Below are 22707 nucleotides of genomic sequence, written 5' to 3'. Positions count from 1 at the left end.
CCTGACTACAGCAGTTAACTACCAAACACTTCTGGATCAATCACACTAGTTTCTTGCACTGAATCATGGGTAATGACCCCATTAGCATCCTGGATTATAGGTTTCCCATTCTCTACTGAAAGTTGGACTTGAGGGATATTGTGTTCACCATCCCCGTTTATTTAATTTACTTGTCAAACCAGAGAACAACATGGAGGATGCTGCCCCATCTCTCTCTTCTGCTGCAATTACTCCTTTACTTAGTCACCATCTCAGCCTCAGTGCCTGCCTTTCTTTTCTTTGTTTTTGGCTTTTTGAGACAGGGTTTCTCTGTGTAGTTCTGGCTGTCCTGGAACTCACTCTGTAAACCAGGCTGGCCTCGAACTCAGAAATCCACCTGCCTCTGCCACCTGAGTGCTGGGGTTAAAGGCGTGCGCCACCACCACTGGGTACCTCAGATGCATTTTGAATTACATACACTGGAAGCCACTACTTACCAAGAGTCTTGACTCATCAAGCAGGTGGCATGGAATCCCATATCACACAGACAAAAGAGACTGCCATCCTAGGATTCCTCCCACAGACGCTACTAATCCTGATGGCTCACACTTAGTTGCATGTGTCACTATGAGTAGTGAGAGATGCAAGTGCTGTCATAGGACAAAGGCACACTACCACACATCATAGAGGAAAGAAAACTCTGTTGGAATTCCCTCTGTACTGCTCTTCTGTCAGGCTCCTCAGCCTCAGCGCCCATCCTGCTACCCATAGCCAGCACAATGCACCCACTCCCTTCTTCCCAACTCCTCTTTGGTTCTCTCAGGTGCCCCCTTGGGTGCCAATTAAGTAGCATGATGAAACTTTTCCTGGGCCTGGCAGTGGTAGCACAGACACCTTTAATCCCAATATTCAGGAGGCAGAGGCAAGTGTACTCTGAGTTTAAGGCCAGCCTGGTTTACAGAGCAAGTTCCAGGACAGCCAGTGTTATACAGAGAAACCATGTCTCAAAACAAACCAATCAACTTTTCCTGGGGGAGAAGAAACACACTTGTCTCTTCATCCCAGATTGGGAACCCACAATGGACTCAAATACAGATACCACCAAAGTCTAGCTTGGTAAACCACGGACATTATTGGGATTAGTTACAGGAGCAGAAATGACTCAAAGACAGTGCACCAAGGCCCACCCCAGCATGGGTGACAGTGGAGCACACTGCAAAGCCTGTAGGCCACTTAACAGGTAAGACAGTGTCCTTTTCAGGAATCTCTTTTGGTCTAAATCTCTTCCCAACAGTTCAGATAGTTTCTGCTTCTTCCAAGCCGCTGGTCTGGTCTCAGAGTCCTGTTTGCAGCTTAGCCAATAGGCAAGACTCGGGCACATAAAACACAAAGAGCCGGGCGGTGGTGGCACACGCCTTTAATCCCAGCACTTGGGAGGCAGAGGCAGGCGGATTTCTGAGTTCAAGGCCAGCCTTGTCTACAGAGTGAGCTCCAGGACAGCCAGGGCTACACAGAGAAACCCTGTCTCAAAAAACCAAAACAAACAAAAAAACACAAAGAAACAAATCTTTATTTGTTCAAAGTATGGGCTGATGAGATGGCTCAGTGTCTAAAGATGCTTGCTGCCAAGGCTGAATGAAGACCAGAGGTCTCCATGATCCACATCTTAGAAGGAGAAAACTGATTCTCAAAAGTTGTCTTCTGATCTCCAATTGTTGCTGTTTTGTTTTTGGTTTTGTTTTTGAGACAGGTACTCACTGTGTAGCTCTGGCTGGCCTTGAACTCTACATGTAGAACAGATAAATTTTAAGTTGAAAATGTAAACGCTGACTCAGTCCCTAAGTAAGACAATGTTCTGGAGAGGAAGAGTCCTGAGACAGGGAAGGAAGAGAAAGTCTAAAGACAAAACCACTGCTACCTCCCTTTCTTTACTGTAGCCTATTTCTCTGTCAGCAATGCTACGGTCCGTAAGTGTCACTTAAATCTGTTTGACATTTGTCACCTGTGTACAATTTTTTCTGAGCCCTGAGGAAGTCAAAATTCAGGATCCCCAGTTCAATTCGAGCGGCAGATAAATGACAGGTAATAATTTAATCAAGTGTGTCCTAGTATTTGAATCATAGCCCTGAGCAGTCAGGGCTGGCACATCACAAACTGGTCCCAAGCAGTTGACTTGGACCATGCTGACCTTGATGTTTATAATTGCTGCCATCTGGTACCAAGCTCTCTCCAGTGTCCTCATCTAGTGCATCGGGTAGAATAGCCCGTGTCATTGGGTTGACATGAATACCACAGGACAGCTTGAGGAAGAATGCTCAGAATAGAGCATGTTAGTGTTGTGTTAGTGATAGCTGTGTTATTCATTTTGTGTTTGTGTATATACAGTGTATTGTGTGCTCACACAAGTGTGTGTTCCTGTGTTTGTGTGTGCCCGCTTTATTGAGGTAGGGTCTCTCACTAAACCTGGAGCTAACCAATTTACAGCTAGTCTGAGTGGCCACCTTGCCCTGGGGATCCTTTGTCTGCTTCTCCAATGCTGGGATTGCAAGAGGCTGTCAGGACGGCCTGGCTCCTTCATGGGCTCTGGAGATCTTAACTCTTATCCTTACCCCGGTACTGCTGGTTTATCCACAGTGCCATCTTCCCAGCCTCATTCATTCATTCATTCATTCATTCATTCATTCATTCATTCATTTCTTGAGATGAAGTTCCCACTGTGTTGCCCTGGCAGCCCTGGAACTCACTACGTTGACCAGGTTGGACTTGAACTCACTAGAATCTGTCTGCCTATTGTCTTCAGAGTGCTGGAGGGATTGCTTTTTTAACATTTTAATTTATTTCTGTGTGTGCTTCCAAGTGCACAGGGCAGATGTGGAAGTCAGAGAACAATTTAGGGAGTTAATTTTTTCCCCTTACTCTGTGGAAAATAAAACTCAGATTTTCATGCTTGGTGGCAGGACCCTTTACCCAATGAGTGATCTTGCTAGGTGTTTGGAGATGGGGGTCTTCTGTGGTACAGGCTAGCCTAGAACTCAATATGAAGTTGAGGATTCTCTTGAACTCCAGATCCTCTTGCCTTCCACCTCCAAAGAGCTGCAATTATAGTGTTTATCATCACATCTGGCTGTATTTAGATTTGTTTTATTTTTCTGAGATTCAGTCTCACTGTATAATCCAGGAGGATCTGCTCCAAACTCAGGATCCTCTTGCCTTACCCTCCTGAACGTCACCATGCTGAGAGGGGCTGGTGCGTTATTCATAACCATATATAATACACAGGGGTACAATGAGTTTAGTCCTAACAGCAGACCTAAAACATTGGAGTTATACTTCCCAATTTTTCAGATAAAGAAGCTGAACATAAAAGAGATAAAGGAGTGCTTAAAGAGGGGAACGATCTGGGATTCAAATCTATTGTGTTTTGGATTCCAAAATCCTTTCTACTCAAAATGCAATTCAAGTCATCAGTGATTCCACTAAGGGAAGACATGGGATAAGGTGGCCTGGAGATTTGGAAGAAATTAGTGTCTATTTCATAGTGTGTGTACATGTGTCTATATGCATATATATGTGTGCATATGTGTATGCTATACGTGCATGTGTCTGTATGCATGTGTCTGTATGCATGTGTACATGTGTCTGTGCTATGTGTGCACATGGATGCCTGAGCATGTGCATGCCCAGGTATGTATAGGCTACAGGCTGACAACCCATATCTTTATCTTTTTATATGTTTGTTTGGTTGTTTGTTTATTGTGTGAGTCTCTCTTTGAACCTGGAACTCACCTATTTGGCTAAGCTGGCTGACCAATGAGATCCGTCTCAGCAGCCTCTGCAGTGAGATTACAAATGCTTAGTGGGGCCGGGCGGTGGTGGCGCACGCCTTTAATCCCAGCACTCGGGAGGCAGAGGCAGGCGGATTTCTGAGTTCGAGGCCAGCCTGGTCTACAGAGTGAGTTCCAGGACAGCCCGGGCTATACAGAGAAACCCTGTCTCGAAAAACCAAAAAAAAAAAAAAAAAAAAAAAACAAATGCTTAGTGGGCAACCAGCACCTGGTTTTATTTTTTTTTTCGAGTTAAGTTTTGATTTTTTTGACATCTCCATTATACAGTCCACGCTGGCTTCAAAATCACAGTCATCTGGCCTAAATCTCCAGGATTAAATTTATTTCTGTTTATTTATTTATTTATTTATTTATGGTTTGGGGTTTGTTTGTTTTGTTTTGGTACAGGTTCTCACTATGTAGCCCTGGCTGCCCTGGAACTCGATAAGTAGACCAAGCTGGCCCTGAACACAGAGATCCTCCTGCCTCTGCTTTAACCCTAACCCTAATGCTGTGACTGAAGGGACGAGCCATTTCTCTCCACTAAAAATGTATTGCATTAAAATGTCTTTATTAGGGCCAGGCAGTGGTGGCGCATGCCTTTAATCCCAGCACTTGGGAGGCAGTTGCAGGCGGATTTCTGAGTTCGAGGCCAGCCTGGTCTACAGAGTGAGTTCCAGGACAGCCAGGGCTACACAGAGAAACCCTGTCTCGAAAAACAAAAATAAATAAATAAATTAAATTAAATTCTTTATTGGGGAAGGTTGTCCCTGTGCACATTTGTGGAGGTCAAAGGACAACTTATGAGAGTTGGTTCTCTTCCACCACTCGGGGCCTGGGAATCAAGCAAAAGGCATCAGTAAGGCAGGCAAGCTCATTTACCCACTGAGCCATCACAGACCCACCCCACATCACATTCTTTTAAACACCGGTGTGCTCCTGACCTCCCGTGTGACTCCGGATAAATCACTTAGAGTGTCTACCAGGAGGGAGTGAGGTCTCAAGAAAATCCCAAGCTGCCTGGGGGGTATAGAGCCATGGTACTAAGCACAAGCAGGCCTGCAACGCCTGGGTTCCATACCCATAACCAAGCAAGCAAACATAACAAAGAAGTTGCGCATCAATAGAGCCTGGCTCGCTGGAGGCTTGTAATAAACTAGCCAGCTTGTCTCTCACCTGAGAGTAAGTCTCACCACACCTGGGGCCTAAAATCTCCCGAAGTGCAGGCCAAATCTTACCAGAGAGAATCCTGATCCCACCAAACCTGGATTTTGCCTTCTTCACAGGGACTCATGCTCAAATCAAACCACAATCTGGTCTGCCGAGGAAGAGGCGAGGGACCTGGCCCGAAACCAGCGCCCTCAAGTGATAGGGCACAACAGACGAGGGAGAAAAATGCGTTATTAGGAAATCACCCTGGGGGCGCTGTGAGTCCTGGCGCTGGCTGGCTTGGGACACGGGGATCACATGGAGACCCCTAAGTGTGGGATCCCGTGATGTGCAGAAGCTTTCGGAAGGGGGCGATCCTTGGGCTTGGCCAGCTGAGAGCCAGAGGGCATACGGCCCTGGCTCCTTCCACGCCTCAGTCCGGATCAGGCCCAGGACGTCCCATGTAAATGTGGGGTGGCAGCCCCTCCCCCTGAAGGGAGAAGGTACATCTGGGTTAACATCCCAAAGGCTGCTAGGACAGGACAACGGAGGCCCAAGCGAGGTCTGCAAAGCGGCACACAGCCCGGGAAGACGGAACCTGCCGAGCCTCCGGTGGGCAGGCCTGACAGTGGGCCGGGGTCTGGTGTGAAGGCGAGGCTGACTCCCCGCACGTTGGGGGCGGGGGTCCGCGCCGGGAATGCCGCGCCGTGGGGGGAATGGGCGGGGCTACTCAGACCCCGCCCCCGCGCAGGTAGCCAATGGGCGCGGCGGCGCCGAGTGACGGAGGGAGCCGAAGTGCGAGTGCCGCGGCGGCGGCGGACGGCCCAGCCAGAGCGCGAGGGGCTCGGGGGCGTGCGGGGGTCTCAGTGCAGCAGCGGGGACCCCGGGGCCCAGAGGCGGCGCAGCCCGGGGCCGCCGGGAGGAGCGCGGGCGGTCCGGCGGCGGCGCGATGCCGCTCGCCCAGCTCAAGGAGCCCTGGCCGCTCATGGAGCTGGTGCCGCTGGACCCGGAGGTGAGTGAGAGGGGCGGGGGACAGGCGGCGGCGGCCGGCCAGCCCGGATCCGTACCGGGGCGGGGCGGGGGCGGCCCGCAGCGTCTCTGCAGCCCCGCAGGAACGCGAGTGCCCTCCGGTCTCTAGCCCACTGTCCGGCTCCACCCCCTTGTGCTCCGGGTGTGCGTGTGCAGGGGATGGTTCTGGCGCTCAGTACCTCCCTGCGGTAGCTAGGAGAGGGAACCCCACGGGGTATTGAGATCTGACCCCTAGGAGCCGTCCGGCTTATCATCTTTTGATAGCCACTGTGGGAGTTGCCCCAATCAGTGCAGAAGGGAAAGGCTTGGGTCAGATGTCTGGGCTTCTGCTAGAGACAAGGATCATGGGAATCCGGTTTCTCACCGTTCCCCCTCATCTAGACCTCTCTTCATTTCTCCATTTCTGACCTTAGGAAGGTAGCCCTTCTGGACCCCTGGCAGATATGGAACGTGGGACGATACCACTTCTGGAGTTGGAATCTGTTTTCCTTTGCCCTAAAGCTAATGACACCATGTCTTCCTACTTAACGTTATTCGAAAGAGTAGGAAAAGCCCTTAGACCTTGTGAAGATTGTCTCTGTGGAAGAGACTCTGTCTCTGTCTTCCTTTTCTGTAGAAAAGGCTGAGCCCTTGGGCAATGTGGCTTCTGCCACCTAGCCTTTCCCAGAAGCAACTCTTGTCCTTTTGAGGGCTTTGTGGTCCAACCCTGAGCATGCTGTCGGCCACTTCTGTGGTGTCCTGTCACCCTGAGATCAAGGTCAAGTTCTGAACCAGCAACTTTAAAACTTTCCCCTGCTTTCATGCTGAGGAGGAGGCAGGTGAAATTCTGCCTTCCCTGGAGCTGTTATGGGGTACAGGAGACAGAAAGAAACCTCCCTTGATCCCAGAACCCAGGTGATTTTTCTCCTGGTTTGAACTTCTTTACCTGTGTTTGGTACCTCAGGTTAGTCACCCGTGAGCTCTGCCTCTCAGCACCACAGGTAAAGGGGATCCCCCAAGTCTTCAGGCACCGAGGGCATTCTGCCCCTTTAAAGGGATGGCCTATACTGGCTATTGGAGGGTGGGCGCGGCTGGATTAGGTAACCAACCTGAAGGCGCAATTTGGAGTAAATTGTTCTGGGATCTTTGCCATGGGCCTTTTACAGGCCCTACACAGCCGCTCAGAGGTTGTCTGGCTGACTCACCCTCCTAGGTGAGGAGCGTTGCTCTATGTGGCCCCTGTTGCCTGCTTCCCCCCCACCCCCACCTCGGGACTGGGGCACAAGGCCTGAGGGAAGGCTCAGAGGTGTACTCCTTTGCCTGGGCACGCCCCTGCCACCTGGGCCTCCAGAGGGAGGTAGAGCTGAGCTGGGTATGGTTAGGGAGGGACTTAGCCTAAAGAGTCAGTGTTAACGCTAGTGGGAGAGATCTGGGAGTGCTGGCCTCCTCCAGGGCAGCACTTCCTGCTTCCCTTTGGGAAATCCTGAGGCCAGAGGCAGCCTCATGGGGGCCAGGTTAAACCGGAAACATCTTAGTTTGAATACTATTGCACCTGAATTCTCGGGTGCAGGAGCAGCGGAGACTGTCAGATTTCCTGGGATGGGGGAGAGGAGTTTTTCATTGAGCTTTACTTCAGAAGTGCCATGTGGTCCTTAGTCCATCTTCAAGTTGTCTGAGCCTCTCTTACCAGCGCCACAGATGAGCTTCTAGCTCTACTTCCTGGGCCTGACAAGGTGCAAAACCCTGGGTCCTGCTGCCTGTGTCCCCTCCCCCAAGCCGTGGAGGTGCCTGTGGACTGGGTGTTATTGTTTGGGTAACAAGAGCCATGGGGCAGTGAGGGTGTGCATACTTACTTGAGAACAGGGCCTTGCTGTTCTCCATGCAGATGACATGTAAGTGATACAGCGCCTGGCCTGCAGGTACTGGCACCATTGTGAGCAGCTTCTGGCCAGGAAGGAGGCAGGTGAGGGGGCTGGCAAGGAAGGGCATTTGGCAGAAGAGGTCTGGGATCTGAACTGCCCTGTCTTCGCATTGTTGTCACCAGAAATGGGCTGCTGGCAGGCCAGGCTCGGGTGGGATAAACCAACTAGACATAGGGGTGAGGGTGGTACCTGGGCTTTTCTTGGTTCTGCTGAAAACATCAGAGCCTGGTCTCCAGGCCTTATCCTGCCAGGGCTTCACTGTCTGCTATTTATTGATGTTACGTTACTTTCATTTTCACAACTTGTCAAGTTAGACATTATGACCCCCTGTTTTCAAATGGCACAGCAGAACTCAGGGATGCTGGCATGCGCATTAATATCTGGGCCAGGATTAGAACTCAGTGCTATCGCTGTTTGCCACCAAGCAAGACAGACTCAAAGATGAACATGGAGTGAGTTTAAACTGGCACAGGTGGCAGGTAGGCAGCGAGCAGCTCCGGATGTTGGCACACACTTCTCGGGCTGCAGGGCCCTTGTCCAGCCTTGGCTGAGGGCTAGCAGTGCCCTGGCACTTGGCCTCCAGGCTCCAGCAGTGCACAGGGCTGCCAGTGCCGGGCTCAGAACCCAGTTCCTGGGGCTGCTTCCTGCCTGCCGGGCACGTGCTGTCTTTCTCCATCTGTTCTGCTCCCAGCTTTTCCAGAAGCTGCTCTGGACCCTTAGGTGGAAAGAAGCATGTCTGTTAGGACTCTGACTTCTGGAAGAGGTGCAGGGTTCTGAGCAGGTGTCAATCTTCATGAGCCGTGCTCCTGAGCAAGAGAGGAGAATGGAGTGCTCCAAGAGGCCAGAGGGCCACCCCTGTCCCAGGCTTTTCTCCCTGGTCCCAGGGGTCTGGTCTGCATGCCTTTTGTCCCTTTCCTCCCCTTCTCTCCCTTCCTATCCTTCCATCCATCCAGGGCAGATACTCTACCTCTAAGTTAAACCTCCTCCTAGGTCTTTTTAACAGTCAGTTTCTCCAGGAGCCAGAAGAGGGCATTAGATCCCTCTTGAAGCTTCAGTTTCAGGCAGTTGTGAGCTGTTCGACATGGGTGCCCGGGATTTGAACTCATGTCCTCTGGAAGAGCAGCAAGTGCCATTTACCATTGAGTCGTCTCTCCAGCACTCCTTAGGCTTTTTAGACAGACTTCTTTCAGTCTCCTAGGTCGTAAAGTGCAGCTGCTGACACAGTAGACATGGAGACATGGTACAGAGGAAGAAACCAAGACGCTGAAAAGTGATGTGACAGCTCTACTCAGAGCCACTAGTGGCGGTGGCTTTGTGGTTACACAGCTGTGTTCTTCCCACTGTCCCACATGTCAGACCAAAAGGGCAGATGATCTCTGCTATCCTGTCTGCCCCTCCAGTTCCCTACTGAGGATGGATCACTTCTCTAGAGATCTTGAGAAACAGGTTCATAGGCTAGGATCCTAGCCAAACAAGGGCCTGGTGGCGGAGGTCTCTGAATTACGCTAAAAACATCTTGACACGTCTTGCTATGCCTTCTCTCCTTCGTCAGGGATTTAGGCTTACAGACACATGACTTTGAGTCAAGGACCCATGACTGCCACCTGCTAGCTGTGGTGAGCCCTTTTGCTGAACCTCAGCTGAAAAATAGGGTAACAAAAACCTACTCTGGCATCCTCGCTGTCTCTGCTGGATTTGCGTTTTACCTTTTGTTTTACGAACTGTATGTTGGCTCAGCACTAAGGAGCTGATGAAGGATACAAGTCACACCCCCTTCTGAGTTTAGGTGTGTGCTCAATACCATGGCTTCAGAGAAGAGAGGGAAGAATTAGGGGCTGGGTGGGCAGAGGAGGCAGAGTTTTGAGTAGAGACCCAGTAGAAAAGCAGAAAGGGTTTCTTATTAGGGTAAACCACCATATAAATGCTCAGTCATATGGAACAGGTCTATTCGGGGTCTCAGATCAATTCAGCGGAAGCCCAAAGTGCACCCAGTAGAACTTGCTAAAACTGGAATGATACACGGAAGATTAGCATGGTCTCTGGGGGGAGGATGGCTCGCAAATTCACGAAGCGGCCCATCTTTAAGATATTGTCAGTAGTTATTTTTGCCTGTATTTATACATGATGTGCATACATGGGTGTTCGTGTGCATGTGCAGGGGCCATAGAACTACTCTGTGGAGTCAGTTCTCTCTTTCTCCCCTTTTGTGCTTTCCAGGGATCGAACTCAAGTCTTCGAGCTTGGTGGCAAGCACCTTAAACCGATGAGCCATCTTGCCAGTCTATCAGTGGGTTTTAATACTTGAGAAAGGTTATTTTTGGCTGCCCTGGAATACTTTCAGGTGGATGAAAATGTCAAACTTCATTACTTTAATAAGAGTGCCCTTGTGGTGTGAGTCTTCACGGCTGGCCACTTGGACAGACATTCTTGTGGTAAAAGTTGTCTAACTAACTACTTCAACAGGCCGACAAAAGATTCTGTAGGAGTCAATAATATGATGGCAGCTGGGTAGGGATGGCAATAATAATGGTCCCAGTGGCTACTCTTTATGGGCCAGTCACATGCCAGCTGTGTATTTATGGCTTGATTTCACTGACTTTAAGCAGCTGCCCATTTAGTCCCATTTTACAGGTGAGAAGACTGAGCCATGAGAAGTATAGTGACCTCCTTGGCGTCATGCAAATGGTAGAGGCCAAAACTTGAATGCATACTTTTTAATCCTGGCTCTGGGTGGTTGGAGATGGTGGCCTTGGGTTTCATGCTGAGGAGCTGGGACTCAGTTCACTTAGTCCCAGTGGCAGAGGATGTGAGGTTTTCAGTGGACAGACACTGAATTGACTGAGCAGGAAAGAAGAGTGTCTGGAATACCTCTGGAGGGCTGCGACAGAGGCTGGTAGGCAGGCTGTTTGTGGTTGTAGGTGGGACAGACATCTAGTCTGCTGAGTGAGCTGGACTCAGCAAGTAGATCTGCCTAGTCCTGCAGTTAGGCTCTGACCAACCTGTCCCTTCTCAGAGTGTGTGTGTGTGTGTGTGTGTGTGTGTGTGTGTGTGTGTGTGTGTGGTGTACACCTGTATAACACTTGGCTCTCAGTTCTTGGGGGAGGATTAGGGGCATTAAGGGGGCTCAGGGCAGGAAGGATGTCCTGGCAGGCAGGGGGCAGCTACTCCAGGAACTAGAGGTTACATAATAGACAGACTTCAGCTGTACCTGCTGCTGCCAAGCAAGGCCAAAGCTGCCCTATGAACCTGACTCTTGGCTCCAAAGTCCTAGCCTTTGGGAACTTCTGTCTCACTGTGCTCAATTCATGCCAGAAAGGGTGGGGACAGCTTCCTCAGGTGGGTTTCGAACTTCATAGCACATTGGCATAGAGAGAGCAGCTGCAGTATACCCCAGGTTATGTAGTTTCCATCTTGGGTAAAGTCAGGAAGAAATGGGATCTCAGAGCTAGGCTGTGCCCCTGCCTCTCCCTGCAGACAGCTCCCTGGCTGAGGTGGAGGCCACTCAGAGGCAGGCCTTTCCCAAGAAGTCCCACATTTGGAGAGACATTTCAGACCCCTGCTTTTCAGTTGTGTGAGGGCTCTCTATCTTTGGTCCCCTCTGAGCCCTGGTGTCCTCCTCTACCTATAGGGCCAAGGCCTAACTCTCAGAGCTGTCAGAAAGATTAAACAGAGCCATGGGTGTGAGGCAGAGCGCCCAGCCTTGCCATGAGGCAGGCAGTCTGCAGAGAGCCTGTAGTATAATAGGTCCTCATGTCTGCTCTCCCAGGTCTCCCCGTTTACTGGGAAGAATGAGTCTGTATGTGACCAGTGGTACTATGGAGAAATGCAAAGATATGGCGGATACAGCCATCACGTTACCTGCTGACAGGTTCTCAAAGTAGAGCAGGGCTGGGGAAGCCACCAGGAGGGCACACCTGCCCCAACCTTGTCTTCTTCCATCCATATAGCAATTTGGGGAAGTTAGGGTATCCATATCCATCCCAGTGGTCCAGATAGGGAGACAGGCCTCTTGTGGTTGGTTAGTTTGCAGAAGGTTGCACACACGATTCACATGGAGGAGCTTGGTGTGTGTGTGTGTGTGTGTGTGTGTGTGTGTGTGTGCCCCTTTTCCCTAGGAAGAGGTAATATCTGAGCTGAGACTTTGAAGATAGATGAGGTGTTTGATAGGCAGAGGAGGGTGGGTATCCTGAGTCCTGAGACTATCCTGCCAGGGTTGGGAGGGGCCGTTGACAGAGAACTTGGTTCCTGCACAGTGATACAGGGGTAGAGGGGATCTGTGGAGAACTGACTGGTTGCCTCTGCCTCCCTAGATGTTGGGAGCAGCCAAGGATAGAGTGTCCCAGGGTGTGTGTGTCTGTCTGTCTGTCTCTCTCTCTCTGTCTTTCTCCAGGTAAATTATGACGTTTCCCTTCTTTTTGTTTCTCTTTTCCAGAATGGACAGGCTTCAGGGGAAGAAGGTGGACTTCAGCCATCCAAGGTGAGGACTGGAAACTTACAGTGAAGTCTTGGTCAGAGAGGAGAGAGGATTGCTCACACCACCTGGATGTGAAGGCACCGGCCTCTTAACCCTTTGCTCTCTTCCTCTGATTCTGTCTCTGCTCAGGACAGAGACCACTGCTTTCAGCTTTTCTACCTCAAAGGCGAGGGAGCTTTCACTCCTGGACTCAAAGGTGTGGTCCAGGAAGGCCCAGGTATAGGATCCAGAAGTCCTGGCAGTCTGTGACCCCATACAACACTTCCTGGGTTTATTATGTACTCGCAGTTTGTGCTTATGGAGTGATTGGAGACCTCTGTGTGTTGTGCTGCTGTCCTTGGTGGGAGTGAGTGCCACAGGGCTTGGGAACATTTGGGCCTATGAATTGGAATGGTGGGACCAGGAACCTGGTGGCTTTTCTAGCCTGAGCATGCCCAGTGCCTCCCAGATGCCTTGAGACGCCCGGCTCCCAAAACAGGTGTTGTCATTTGTCTCAGCTGCCTCTGCTTCTCCAGGCCGCCTTCCTGTAGCCTGCCAAGTCTTCACCCCTTCCTGGTTTATTTATTTATTTTTGTTTTTTTTTGAGACAGGGTTTCTCTGTGTAGCCCTGGCTGTCCTGGAACTTACTCTGTAGACCAGGCTGGCCTCGAACTCAGAAATCCACCTGCCTCTGCCTCCCAAGTGCTGGAATTAAAGGTGTGCGCCACTGCCGCCTGGCAGTTTTTTTATTTAAAAAAAAAATAGTACTTTTTTATTGTTCTTTTTAAAATTAATTAATTAATTTTTTTTTAGACTAGGTCTTGGCATGTAACTCTGGCTGGCCTCCCTCAGAAATCCATTTGCCATGCGTGGCCTCCCAAGTGCTGGGATTAAAGATGTACACCACCATCCCCAGCCCAAAACCAGTATTATACTTTTACTTCATAATTTTGTGTATGCTCTTGGGTGTGTGTAGGCACAAATGCATGTCCCTAGGCCTGTGTGGATGTCAGAGGACAACTTGCTGAAGTCAGTTCTCTCCTTCTGTCATGCAGATACCAGGGATCAAACTCAGGTTGTCCAGGTTGGCCATAACTGCCTGTACCCACTGAGCTATCTCAGCGGGCTGCCTTGCTGTCATTCATAGCCAAAAGCTCCTGTGTGACCTTAGTTGAGTACCTTGTCCTCTCTGAGCCTGGGCTTTCTCTTCTGTGTAGTCGGAAGAGCCACACCTAAGTCACATAGAGAAGCTGTTAGGTCACAGAGATAGTGGCTGTTGAGAAGTTTTGGAAGCCCTCTGGGCAGGGTCTCTGCAAACCTAGATTCCAGGTGCCTCACCTCACCCCACCCAAGAGGTCCTTCGCTTCTGTCTTCATTTGAAAGTTGGGGGGTACCCTGGACTGAAGTGAAGGACATGACATGGTAATGGCCTGGTACACAATGGAGCTCCTCAGTTCAACTTCCTGTCCAAGGCCCCGCCTTCCAGGCCCGGGTTAGCCCAGCTGTAAGTTCGACCTTTGATTTGGAGTCAGGCTTGGCTCTGATGTTTACATTGACTTAGCTTCCTAAGATAAGGTAGCCAAGCCGGGTGTGGTAGGGTCTGTGTAAGGGAAGTAGGCCTTTACCCACTCCTGCTGTTGGTTACTGTAGTAACAGAGCCTCCCCACCCCACCCCCACCCCAGCCTTGTAGCTTGGACCTTTGTTATCTCTAACAGTGTCTAGAGACTGATCCCAAGAGGGAGTAGCTGGGCAGTGTTGATGCACGCCTTTAATCCCAGCAATCTATGAGGCAGAGGCAGGCCTATCTCTTGTCAGTTGAGGCCAGCCTAGTCTACAGAGTGAGTTGAGAATAGCCACAGTACACGAGAAACCCTGTCTCGGAAAAAAAAAAAACAAAAAACACAGAGGTACCATTGTGTCCCCAGTGGAGACCCAGGCATTCAGATCTTAGGTTTGAAGATTCAAGGGGGTCCCAGTAGAGGTTTTGGAGAACTAGTAGTGAGCTCTGCTTGGTATCTCAAAGGCCAGAGGGGCCAGGTCTGGTGATAAAGGCTGTAATCCCAGTTCTTTCTGGGTAGAAAGAGGAGAATCAAGAGTTTAACGTCATCTCTGGTATATAGTGAGTTTTGGACTAGCCTGAGCTACATGAGACTTTGTCTCAAAACCAAACCAAGAGAGAGGCAAATGGACAGGAAGCTTGTTGAGGCAGGAACCTCTCTGCCCATTCCACAGCCTAAGGGCCTGTTCTGAGGTGGAAGGTCCTGGGGTGGAAAGGAGGTTAAGGCCGGAGAGCTTGTACCCTTGTTATCTCTTGACTTGGGACTCTCACATGCCACATAGTGGGAAAAGCTGAACTGTGCCTGGCATCAGACTGCAAGCTCTATGCTCTGTGCTTTTTTAGATTGATTTTTATTTTATCTGCATGGGTGTCTTGCCTTCATGTATGTCTGTGCCTCACATGTATGGTGCCATAGGAGGCCAGAAGAGGGTGTCAGGTCTTCTGGAATAGGAATTAGAGATGATAGTGGCTAAGTAGGTGCTGGGAATCGAACCTGGGTCCTCAGGAAGAACAGTTAGTCCTCTTAACCAAAGAGCAGTCTCTCCTGCCCTGTGTACAGTTTTCAGAAGTAGAGCACCCAGCTGAAAAAATTGAGGCCTTGTGTCACACAATGATGGGGGTCAAGCTTTGTTTGACCAAAGCCACATTCCTCCCTGGCTGGTGAATCCTGAGTACTAAAGTACTCAGTGAATCCTGAGTACTGAGTACATGGCTCAAGGGTCCTCACTGGCCACTTCTGGGCTTAGTACACTAGAGGGCACTTAACCTGCTGTAGGACCTCATTGTTGTATAGTGGAGGAACAGGGGACTGTCCTTCAGTGCATACTTGGTGCATTAGATTGTTTCACTGAGAGACACCCCTCACCCAAATGCACGGGACACCCCGGAGCCTTAGAGAGCACCCAGGCATGGAGGGAGGGCAGAGACAGGAACGCTGCAGTTGGTGCTGAGATGGGGAAATCACATGGTCATGGGCACATAGAACCTACACTAACAGCTTCTGGACCCCCACATTCCTCTCTGGAGAGCGATTAGTGGCACGAGGAGCATCCGAGCCTCAGCCATTGTCACCTGAGCTTGTGGCTGAATGTGAAACAAAGGGGTGATCTCTGCTATGTGTGGCAGGCGAAGAGGTTGGGTGGGCCCTGGGCCACTTGCCTAGTTAGCCATTGCCTAGGCTTTGAGTAGCAGGAGATGGAGGCGGGGCTTCCAGGCGGAGGTGAGACGGGTGGAGACTTGGGAGCCAGGCTGCCTGGGTTCTCTTCCTTTGTCTCAGTTTGCCTAGCCTAGGACAAGTTGCTCCTTCAAAGGACAGAATAGAACCTACCTTGCTGGGTGGGTATGATGACGTGGTCCCTTAATCACAGCATTTGGAGGAGGAGGCAGGTGGATATCTGTGAGTTCTAGGCCAGTTTGGTCTACATAGTAAGTGCCAGGCCAGTAAGGCTATTTATCAAGACTTTGTAACAAAACAAGAAGAAGAAGAAGAAAAAAAGAATCTAACTCTTAGGCTCACCTGGAAGAGTGAATGTGCTGTGTACAAATTAAAAATATTCGTCAAGGTTTGTGCCCAGTGTTATCTAATGCTGGCTTCTTTATCCATTACAGATGGAAAGAGGCTCGGGGCTTAGCATTGATGGTGTAGGGCAGACAGACACTCTTTGGATCTCTTTGTCTTCTGTATCCTCTTCGTATCCTCAGGAACATCAGGGCTCCACTTACACTCCCTCTTCCCTCCTGGGAGCAGACTGGATAACCCAGGCCCCCTCCTCTGGCTATCTCCGGAGCTGGACCCCTTTGAAGTGCCTGCAGGTCTATTTTGAGAGCAGAGTATCTCCCGCCTCCCCTCCTCTCTTCCTGTTTATGAAACCCTGATCCCTCCCGGATCCCGTATGCTCCCCTGGCCTTAGAGCTTAAGCAGGATGTGACTCTGGGCTTTGGGGAGCCTCAGGCAGCCTCAGGTATTGAGAGACGCTTCTCTTGGGTGACCGGAACTGGCCAGACTACCTGCTTAGCGCCTAGGATGCATGAAGGGCTCTCTTCCTTCAGCCTGCCCTGGGGAGAGCCTGTGGTCTAAGTAGAAAGAGGTTTGGTTACAGTGTCTTTTCTCCATGGCCCATTTGGCAACCAGAGACATCCTTCCAAGGGGATAGTTTGAACCTTCATCTTGGCCGGGGAGAGGCTGATACTGAGGTAGACATTTTGCCTGAGAGCATGTGACTTAAACAGACTCATTACCGCACTTCCCGTGGGCCTTGCTCACATCGCAGTGTGAACCCTTTGTGTCCGTCCAATGCCAGTTCATCCTCAAGACCCAGCTGGACTGTCTTCATCCAGAAGGTCTTCGCCCTTAACGGTCTCTGTACCTCTGGGCAGCGACAGCATCTCAACTGCCTCTCTGTAGCAGGACAGTTGTCTCCCACCTGAATGAAGCAGGGGCCAGGAGCTGTCAGCTCTGTCCAAAGGAGAGACACCAGTGTCTGACACTTGCAGGGAAGCTTTGACGGAGGTGTCGGGATGGGTGGGCTAAGGGTAGGAGGAGGGGGTGTGGTCAGTGATGAAGTGTAGGCAAGCTTTGGCTTTTCCTGCAGGTACAGGTTTGTTAGTTTAACCTTTACTATCCCCTTTGCCATTCTTATGGCCTTGGGATGGTCTCTTTATTTCTGAGTCCTGTCTCCTTATCACTGAAATTGGAAAACTATCCTTCCTTGGGAGCTGTGCCAAGCCCAGGCCTGGTGGACCTACATCAGCAAAGGCTGAAGGAATGGGTGCTTACATGCTCAGGTGACAGGTGGCTCGGTGCTCATTTCTTCTTCCCTGGCCTGACCTGGTGCCTGGGGCCAGCCCCTAGGATGCCTAGGCATAGCCAGCCTGCTGAGAGGCGCGCTGGGAGACACACCTGGAAGGGCCTGCAGATTTTGCCGGTTGGGGAAGGGATTGTTCGTTAGAGGCTCTTAGGATCAGTAACCGGCAAGTAGGCTTGACCATAGCAAGAGGCCTGAGTGGAGGCCCTAGAGGACAAAGATCAGATGGTATGGCTCTGGGCTTTTCTTCCTGCTGCTCTGGGGAGGATCAGGAATGTAAGCTAATATCCCTCCTCTCCCCCCTCCCCCATCAGAGGCTTCAGGTCCTCACACGATTCAGCAAAGGAAATTCTGAACCATTTTCTTCTTCCCGTCCCTTCTGGTACCCTGGTAGCTACAGTGCTTCTTTCCCTGTTTATGGGGACTAGTGGGTTGAGGGAATCCTGGCATAAGTGCTGTGGCGAGTCTTCGGGCAGGCTGCTTCTGCCTGAGATAGTAGTAAGCGGTCTTGGGGAGGTGTCTTTCACAATTCCACAGGGTATCTACCACAGATTGTTATCAGAGCCCTGTGAGGACAGGGAAGGGGAAATGTGGGGTACGGGAGGGGGCATGTGTTTCTACACTGGGCTGTCTAGAAAGGGTTTCCGATCACCAGCCTGAGTGAATCTGTCAGTTATGTGGATGTGTTAGTGTCAGGGGCTGAAGCCCTGTAGAAAGGGATGGGGCTTGTCCACCCCTGTCCTCAGTAGCCTGTTCTTAGATCTTCTGACTTCTTGTCCATCCCAGGGCTTAGGATTAGTATGTCTGAGCAGAAACAGGACCAGGCAGGATACTGCCTGCTCTGTTGGGGGAAGGGTCTAAGTTCCCGACTGGGTCGGCCAGACCGGCCTTACAGACTTCTGTCCTATATGTCCTCCGGGTCCCCAGGGTATATATTTTCAAGTCCTGAATCCCTGGTGTGTGGGCATCTCATGACCTTGTGGCTTGGGTCTGTTTTCCTGTCCTCACTCCCCTGGGGGTCAGGAGACAAAAAGGTATACACCTTTGGGCTCTTCCTGGATCGTAGCTTGGGGTCTGCAGTGTCCCCTCCTTAGCAGGGGAGCCTAACTGTCTTGAGTTCCTCCTTCCTGCTGAGAGGGAAGTGAGAAGGAGGGGAGCCAGAGACCCTGCCTTCTGGGCTAAGAAAGCTAAAAAAAGCAGAAGTTGTAGGAGTTACAGGCCCCTCTGGCCACCAGCCTGAGTCCTACCATGCAAACACCAGCTGATTTCCCCAGGGTTGAGAGAGACTCCAGCTTCTGTCCCAGAAAGGTGAGGAAAAGAGTAATTTTCTCCAGAAGTGTCTGTCACCATGACTCTGGACACAGAATAGGTTTAGGGGACACTGTCTGACCCCTGGAGTTTCCGGGTAGCTGCATCTGTCCCCAGTGGGTCTACTCAGGCAGACAGCTTGGAGCTGAGGGGCAGCTCTCAGGGTGGGGTTCGCAGAAATTGCTGTGTGGCCTTGGCCTATGAATAGTCACTCTCTGGGCCGTGCCTTCTGTCTGTTCTACCAGATTACTCTCTGGGGACTGCCTGGCCTACTCTGTTCTGGGGTTTGATGGCGCAGTAGAGAGCTGCTGAGTCTCAGAGAGGGCTTGGAATGGGAAGTCCTAGAGTGGCTAGGACTGAGAGAGAGGGTGGGTTTGGGAGGGCAGGAAGTGGTCTCTGGCTGACTTACCTGCCCACCCTTTCCCGGCACTTGGGGCTGCTGACTACAGTCAGACAGGACCCAGAGGAGGGACTTGGCTGAGGACACCTCTGACATTGGTTTGTCTTGAACAGTTTCCTGTTCCCCCACAGGGGTTAGAAGTTTTAGGGATATTTAGATCAGAGTGCAGTTGAGAGATGGCTCTCTCAACCTCTTCGTCAGCCCTGGGGCTCCCTAGGAACTCCCTGGAAAAGTTTTGGAAGCCCTCAGATGGGACTGAGCACTGACTTGGTGCAGCTACTGGGCACTGAGGCTGGCGGCTTATGCTCCCCGCTGTCTCTCCATACCCTGAGCACCCGAGAAAGAATCTGCAGCTCTGCCCTGCCTTGTCCTTTCCTGGGGATCCCTGCCCTGCTACCTGCCTGGGTCTGCCCTGGACACCTGTCAGTCTGTGGAGGTCTCAAATTCTGCCTGGCTCTCTTCCGCCATCTCTATCGCTCTTGTTGGGTTCCCGACTCTGTCTCCAGTTGATAAGTGCCTGTCTTCATGAGTTGGGTACACGATAATGGTTGAGTGGCTTCTTCCTTCTGTCTCTGCATGTTCTGATGAGTCTCTGTCACATAGACGTGAGCTCCCTTCTGTATAGTGGATGTGAATTCTTGCCTTGCCACTGGGTGCAGGTCTCCCACCACCTCTGTGTTAATTGTGTGTGCCTATCTTATTCTGTCTGTCATGTAATGGTCCCAGGCTATCTCTTGCCGATTGCCAACACGACCTTGTATTATGCCTCCCTGCCTGGTGGATGGATGTATATATGTTATGTACACGTTGTATATCTGTCTGTCTTGTCCTTGGCTGCCACTATGTGGTCGATGCCTGTCTCTGTCCACTGGGTACCTTGTCAGGTCCCTGTTATTCTAGGCCATATCTGCTCAGCAGCTGGGTTGATATGGGGCTTTCTCTTTGTAGGAGGATGAAGGGGAGGGCCAGAGTGCAGACCTCAGGCACCGGGGAGTGAGGGGTTAGAGAGAAGGGAACAGAGTGAGGGTGGAGGGCTAGAGCTGGGAAACCACAGGCCCTGTCTGATTGGCTGTCTTGAGCTTGGCCCAGCCCCCACGCCTTCACCCTGCACATCCGCCTTGGGCCCAGCCACCTCCTTGGCAGCCCCAGTGAGTTGTTGCTTACCCTTGCCATGGTGCTGTGGCCCTGCTGGGCGGATGGAGCAGGACCCCAAGCTGCCCCGTCTGTGGCTCAGGACCCTGCTCCCCTGGCTGCTCAGGAAGCAACGGTCCAGGATCAGCCAGACTCTGCCTGGCCCTGGCCCTGGTCCCCAGCAGGACTCGGTAAGTGTACCCGGATATCTGGTCCTGGCTTGGCAGTAGCCCCTAGAACAGGTGTTTCAGCAGCCGGTTTGGTCTAAGTTAGCTTTGGACTCTTCTGGCCCTGCTAGATGAAGACTGGACCTTGCCCGGACTTACTTCCTGGGGAAGTAAGGAGGCATCTCAGTGCTTCAGAGCAAGACAGGCAGATTGGAGGGCCAGAGAGGTCCTATAACAGCAGTGACCCGATGCTTATCAAGGGAAGTTTGGTAGAATGTAGAGTTTCTGGCTGTAACTCTCAATTGCTCCAGCTAGGCACTGAGTGGGTTGGAGGATGTCTGACTGACTCTTGGGTCTCTGTGTACATCAGTCTTATCCATATAACCAGACTTTGTCTCATCTTATCCTGCCTAGGCAAAAAAAAAAAAAGGCCCGGCTCTACCTCCCATTATGAGCTCAAACCTTACTTCCTATTGTGGCAAAACCCAAACAGCTGGGGGAGGGGAGCCTTAAGGGAGGGCCTGAGTAGGTCCCTACCCCAGACCCAAGCTTTGGGTCAACCCATCCTGGCCATGTCTGTACCTTCCTTTGTGTCTGAGCAGGCTGGCGCCGCCATTCCACAAGAACAGGGCCTCACCTGAGTTGGCACCTGGTAGTTGGCCTTTGAGACACTGTTGGTACCCATGAGCCTGACGGCTGTTGAGGGAGTAGTTTCTTGGGCCTGTTTTGATCTGGTGGATGGCTTGGATAAGCTGTATGCCATGTTGCCCAGGAAGGGCCCCACGTCAACAAAGGGGCCCAGGACTACAAAGGGGCCCACACCTACCAGCTCTGTCCCTCTGTCAGGATGAGGACGTCCTCAAGGAGATCTCTATCACACACCATGTCAAGGCTGGCTCTGAGAAGGCTGATCCATCCCATTTTGAGCTCCTCAAGGTTCTGGGCCAAGGATCTTTTGGCAAAGTAAGTTCAAGTCCCTTATTGGGAGGGTATTGCAGGTCGTGTCTGAGGTGGAATGTCAGGGGTTACCTTGGCATGCACCAAAGGAACAGAGGGCAAAGAAGGATGAGAGGTCCCCTTGATATACCCAGGGAGAGCTGACCGTCCACTTGGGGTCCCAGGGACTGTCTAGGTCATTGTGGCGGCTGGGAGCCACTTGGGCCAGCCACCTCCCACCTCCTTGATTTGTCCTGCCTTCTGCTTTCTCAGGTCTTCCTGGTGCGCAAGGTCACCCGGCCTGACAGTGGACATTTGTATGCCATGAAAGTATTAAAGAAGGCCACGCTGAAAGGTAAGAATTCTTCCCTAGAAAGAACTGAGGCTGGGCTTAGGGTGAGGGGGAAGCCCAGGCCGCAGGGTTACGGAGCCGGTGAGGGAGGTGCCTCTGTTTTCAGGAGTCTCTGGCCTTCAGCAGCCCTTGCCTCTCCTTCTCCCTCCTCTAAAGCCAAGTAAAGGCCAGTGCCTAGAAGGAAGTAGTGGGGTGCAGAACACTTGGGGGTACAAGACTCAGACATCACATTGTTGATGAAGCATTGTTGCTTCGTGATTCTTGGGTAGTCTAAGCAAGACCTTTCTCTCTCTCTCTCTCTCTCTCTCTCTCTCTCTCTCTCTCTCTCTCTCTCTCTCTCTTTCTCTCTCTCTTTCTCTCTCACTCGCTCGCTCCTGGGAGATTCGGACCGTAGAGGGGCATGGGAGAGTTGGGCGGTGGTGGCGCACGCCTTTGAATCCAGCACTCAGGAGGCAGAGGCAGGTGAATCTCTGTGAGTTCGAAGCCAGCCTGGTTCCAGGATAGCCAGGGCAACACGGGAAAACCTTGTCTCAAAAAAGTAAAAAAAGAAAAAAAGGGGGTGGTGGTGGAGAAAGAAGGCACGAGAGAAGAAGCGGGCGGGCAGCCTGAGAATGCAGAAGCTGGGGACCCGTAAGAGAAGATTAACTGGGGTCAGGGCTATAGAGTTGGATGACAGAGAAGTTCAGAAAGGATCCCCAAGCCAAAGTCAGGGATTCTGGGGACTAGAGAGTAGACGAGGACTGTTAGTAGTTGGCTGAGGGTCGGCTGACTGATTGGTCTGGGAGCCAGTATAGCCAGAAATCAGGTGGAGCCCCATGCTAAGCCTTAGCTGGGGTGTAATGGAGGAAGAAGGGGCCAGCCTTAAGGACTCATCTGCCGTTGGTCTATCAGAGGTTGTCTGCTGGATGGTGATGGCTTTAGTGTGGGCTGATAGTAGGATCATCCCTCAGGAGGGATTGTGGGAGTCACAGGGGAGGAGAAAGAAGCAAAGATGTGGTCCCTTCTATAAGGGGTCCATGGACTGGTGGGAGAGTCTTTACATGGCTTGGTAGTTGGGTATAGCAGTACCAGGTTTGTGTGCATGGATGATGTCCAGGCCAAGGAGTTGAGGGGTAGGCTGTGGATTCATAGGGGTCAGATGAGGCATCTTGGGGACACTCTGGGGGCCAGTGCAGGACCTATGCCTTGAAAGATGTTAGGAATTTACCAGAACA

At 51.3% G+C, this 22707-nt stretch overlaps 1 protein-coding gene and 1 non-coding gene across 4 annotated transcripts in view; both read left to right on the top strand.

Annotated features, from left to right (window-relative positions):
* Positions 1-5742: 5742 nt before the first annotated feature.
* The window catches only part of Rps6ka1 (ribosomal protein S6 kinase A1), a 38666-nt gene continuing 21701 nt past the window's right edge, over positions 5743-22707 (top strand). Inside the window, exons 1-4 of one of the 3 annotated variants that reach the window (XM_028759575.1) lie at positions 5743-5964; positions 12315-12359; positions 21052-21168; positions 21415-21496. In XM_028759575.1, the coding sequence (XP_028615408.1) occupies positions 5902-5964; positions 12315-12359; positions 21052-21168; positions 21415-21496 (307 nt within the window). In that variant the 5' untranslated portion in view covers positions 5743-5901. Of the gene's footprint in view, positions 5965-12314; positions 12360-18385; positions 18508-20071; positions 20230-21051; positions 21169-21414; positions 21497-22707 lie in introns of those variants that run through there. The other 2 variants (XM_028759576.1, XM_028759574.1) reach the window with 2 other exon arrangements.
* LOC114614377 lies at positions 9864-9967 on the top strand. The gene has a single exon (XR_003710300.1). It is a non-coding gene; the product is annotated as a U6 spliceosomal RNA (small nuclear RNA).

This window comes from Grammomys surdaster, unplaced genomic scaffold (genome assembly GCF_004785775.1).
Source record: "Grammomys surdaster isolate TR1022 unplaced genomic scaffold, NIH_TR_1.0 126313, whole genome shotgun sequence".
Classification (NCBI taxonomy): domain Eukaryota; kingdom Metazoa; phylum Chordata; class Mammalia; order Rodentia; family Muridae; genus Grammomys; species Grammomys surdaster.
The sequence above is the reverse complement of the archived record's forward strand: the minus strand, read 5'-3'. Positions and strand labels throughout refer to the sequence as shown.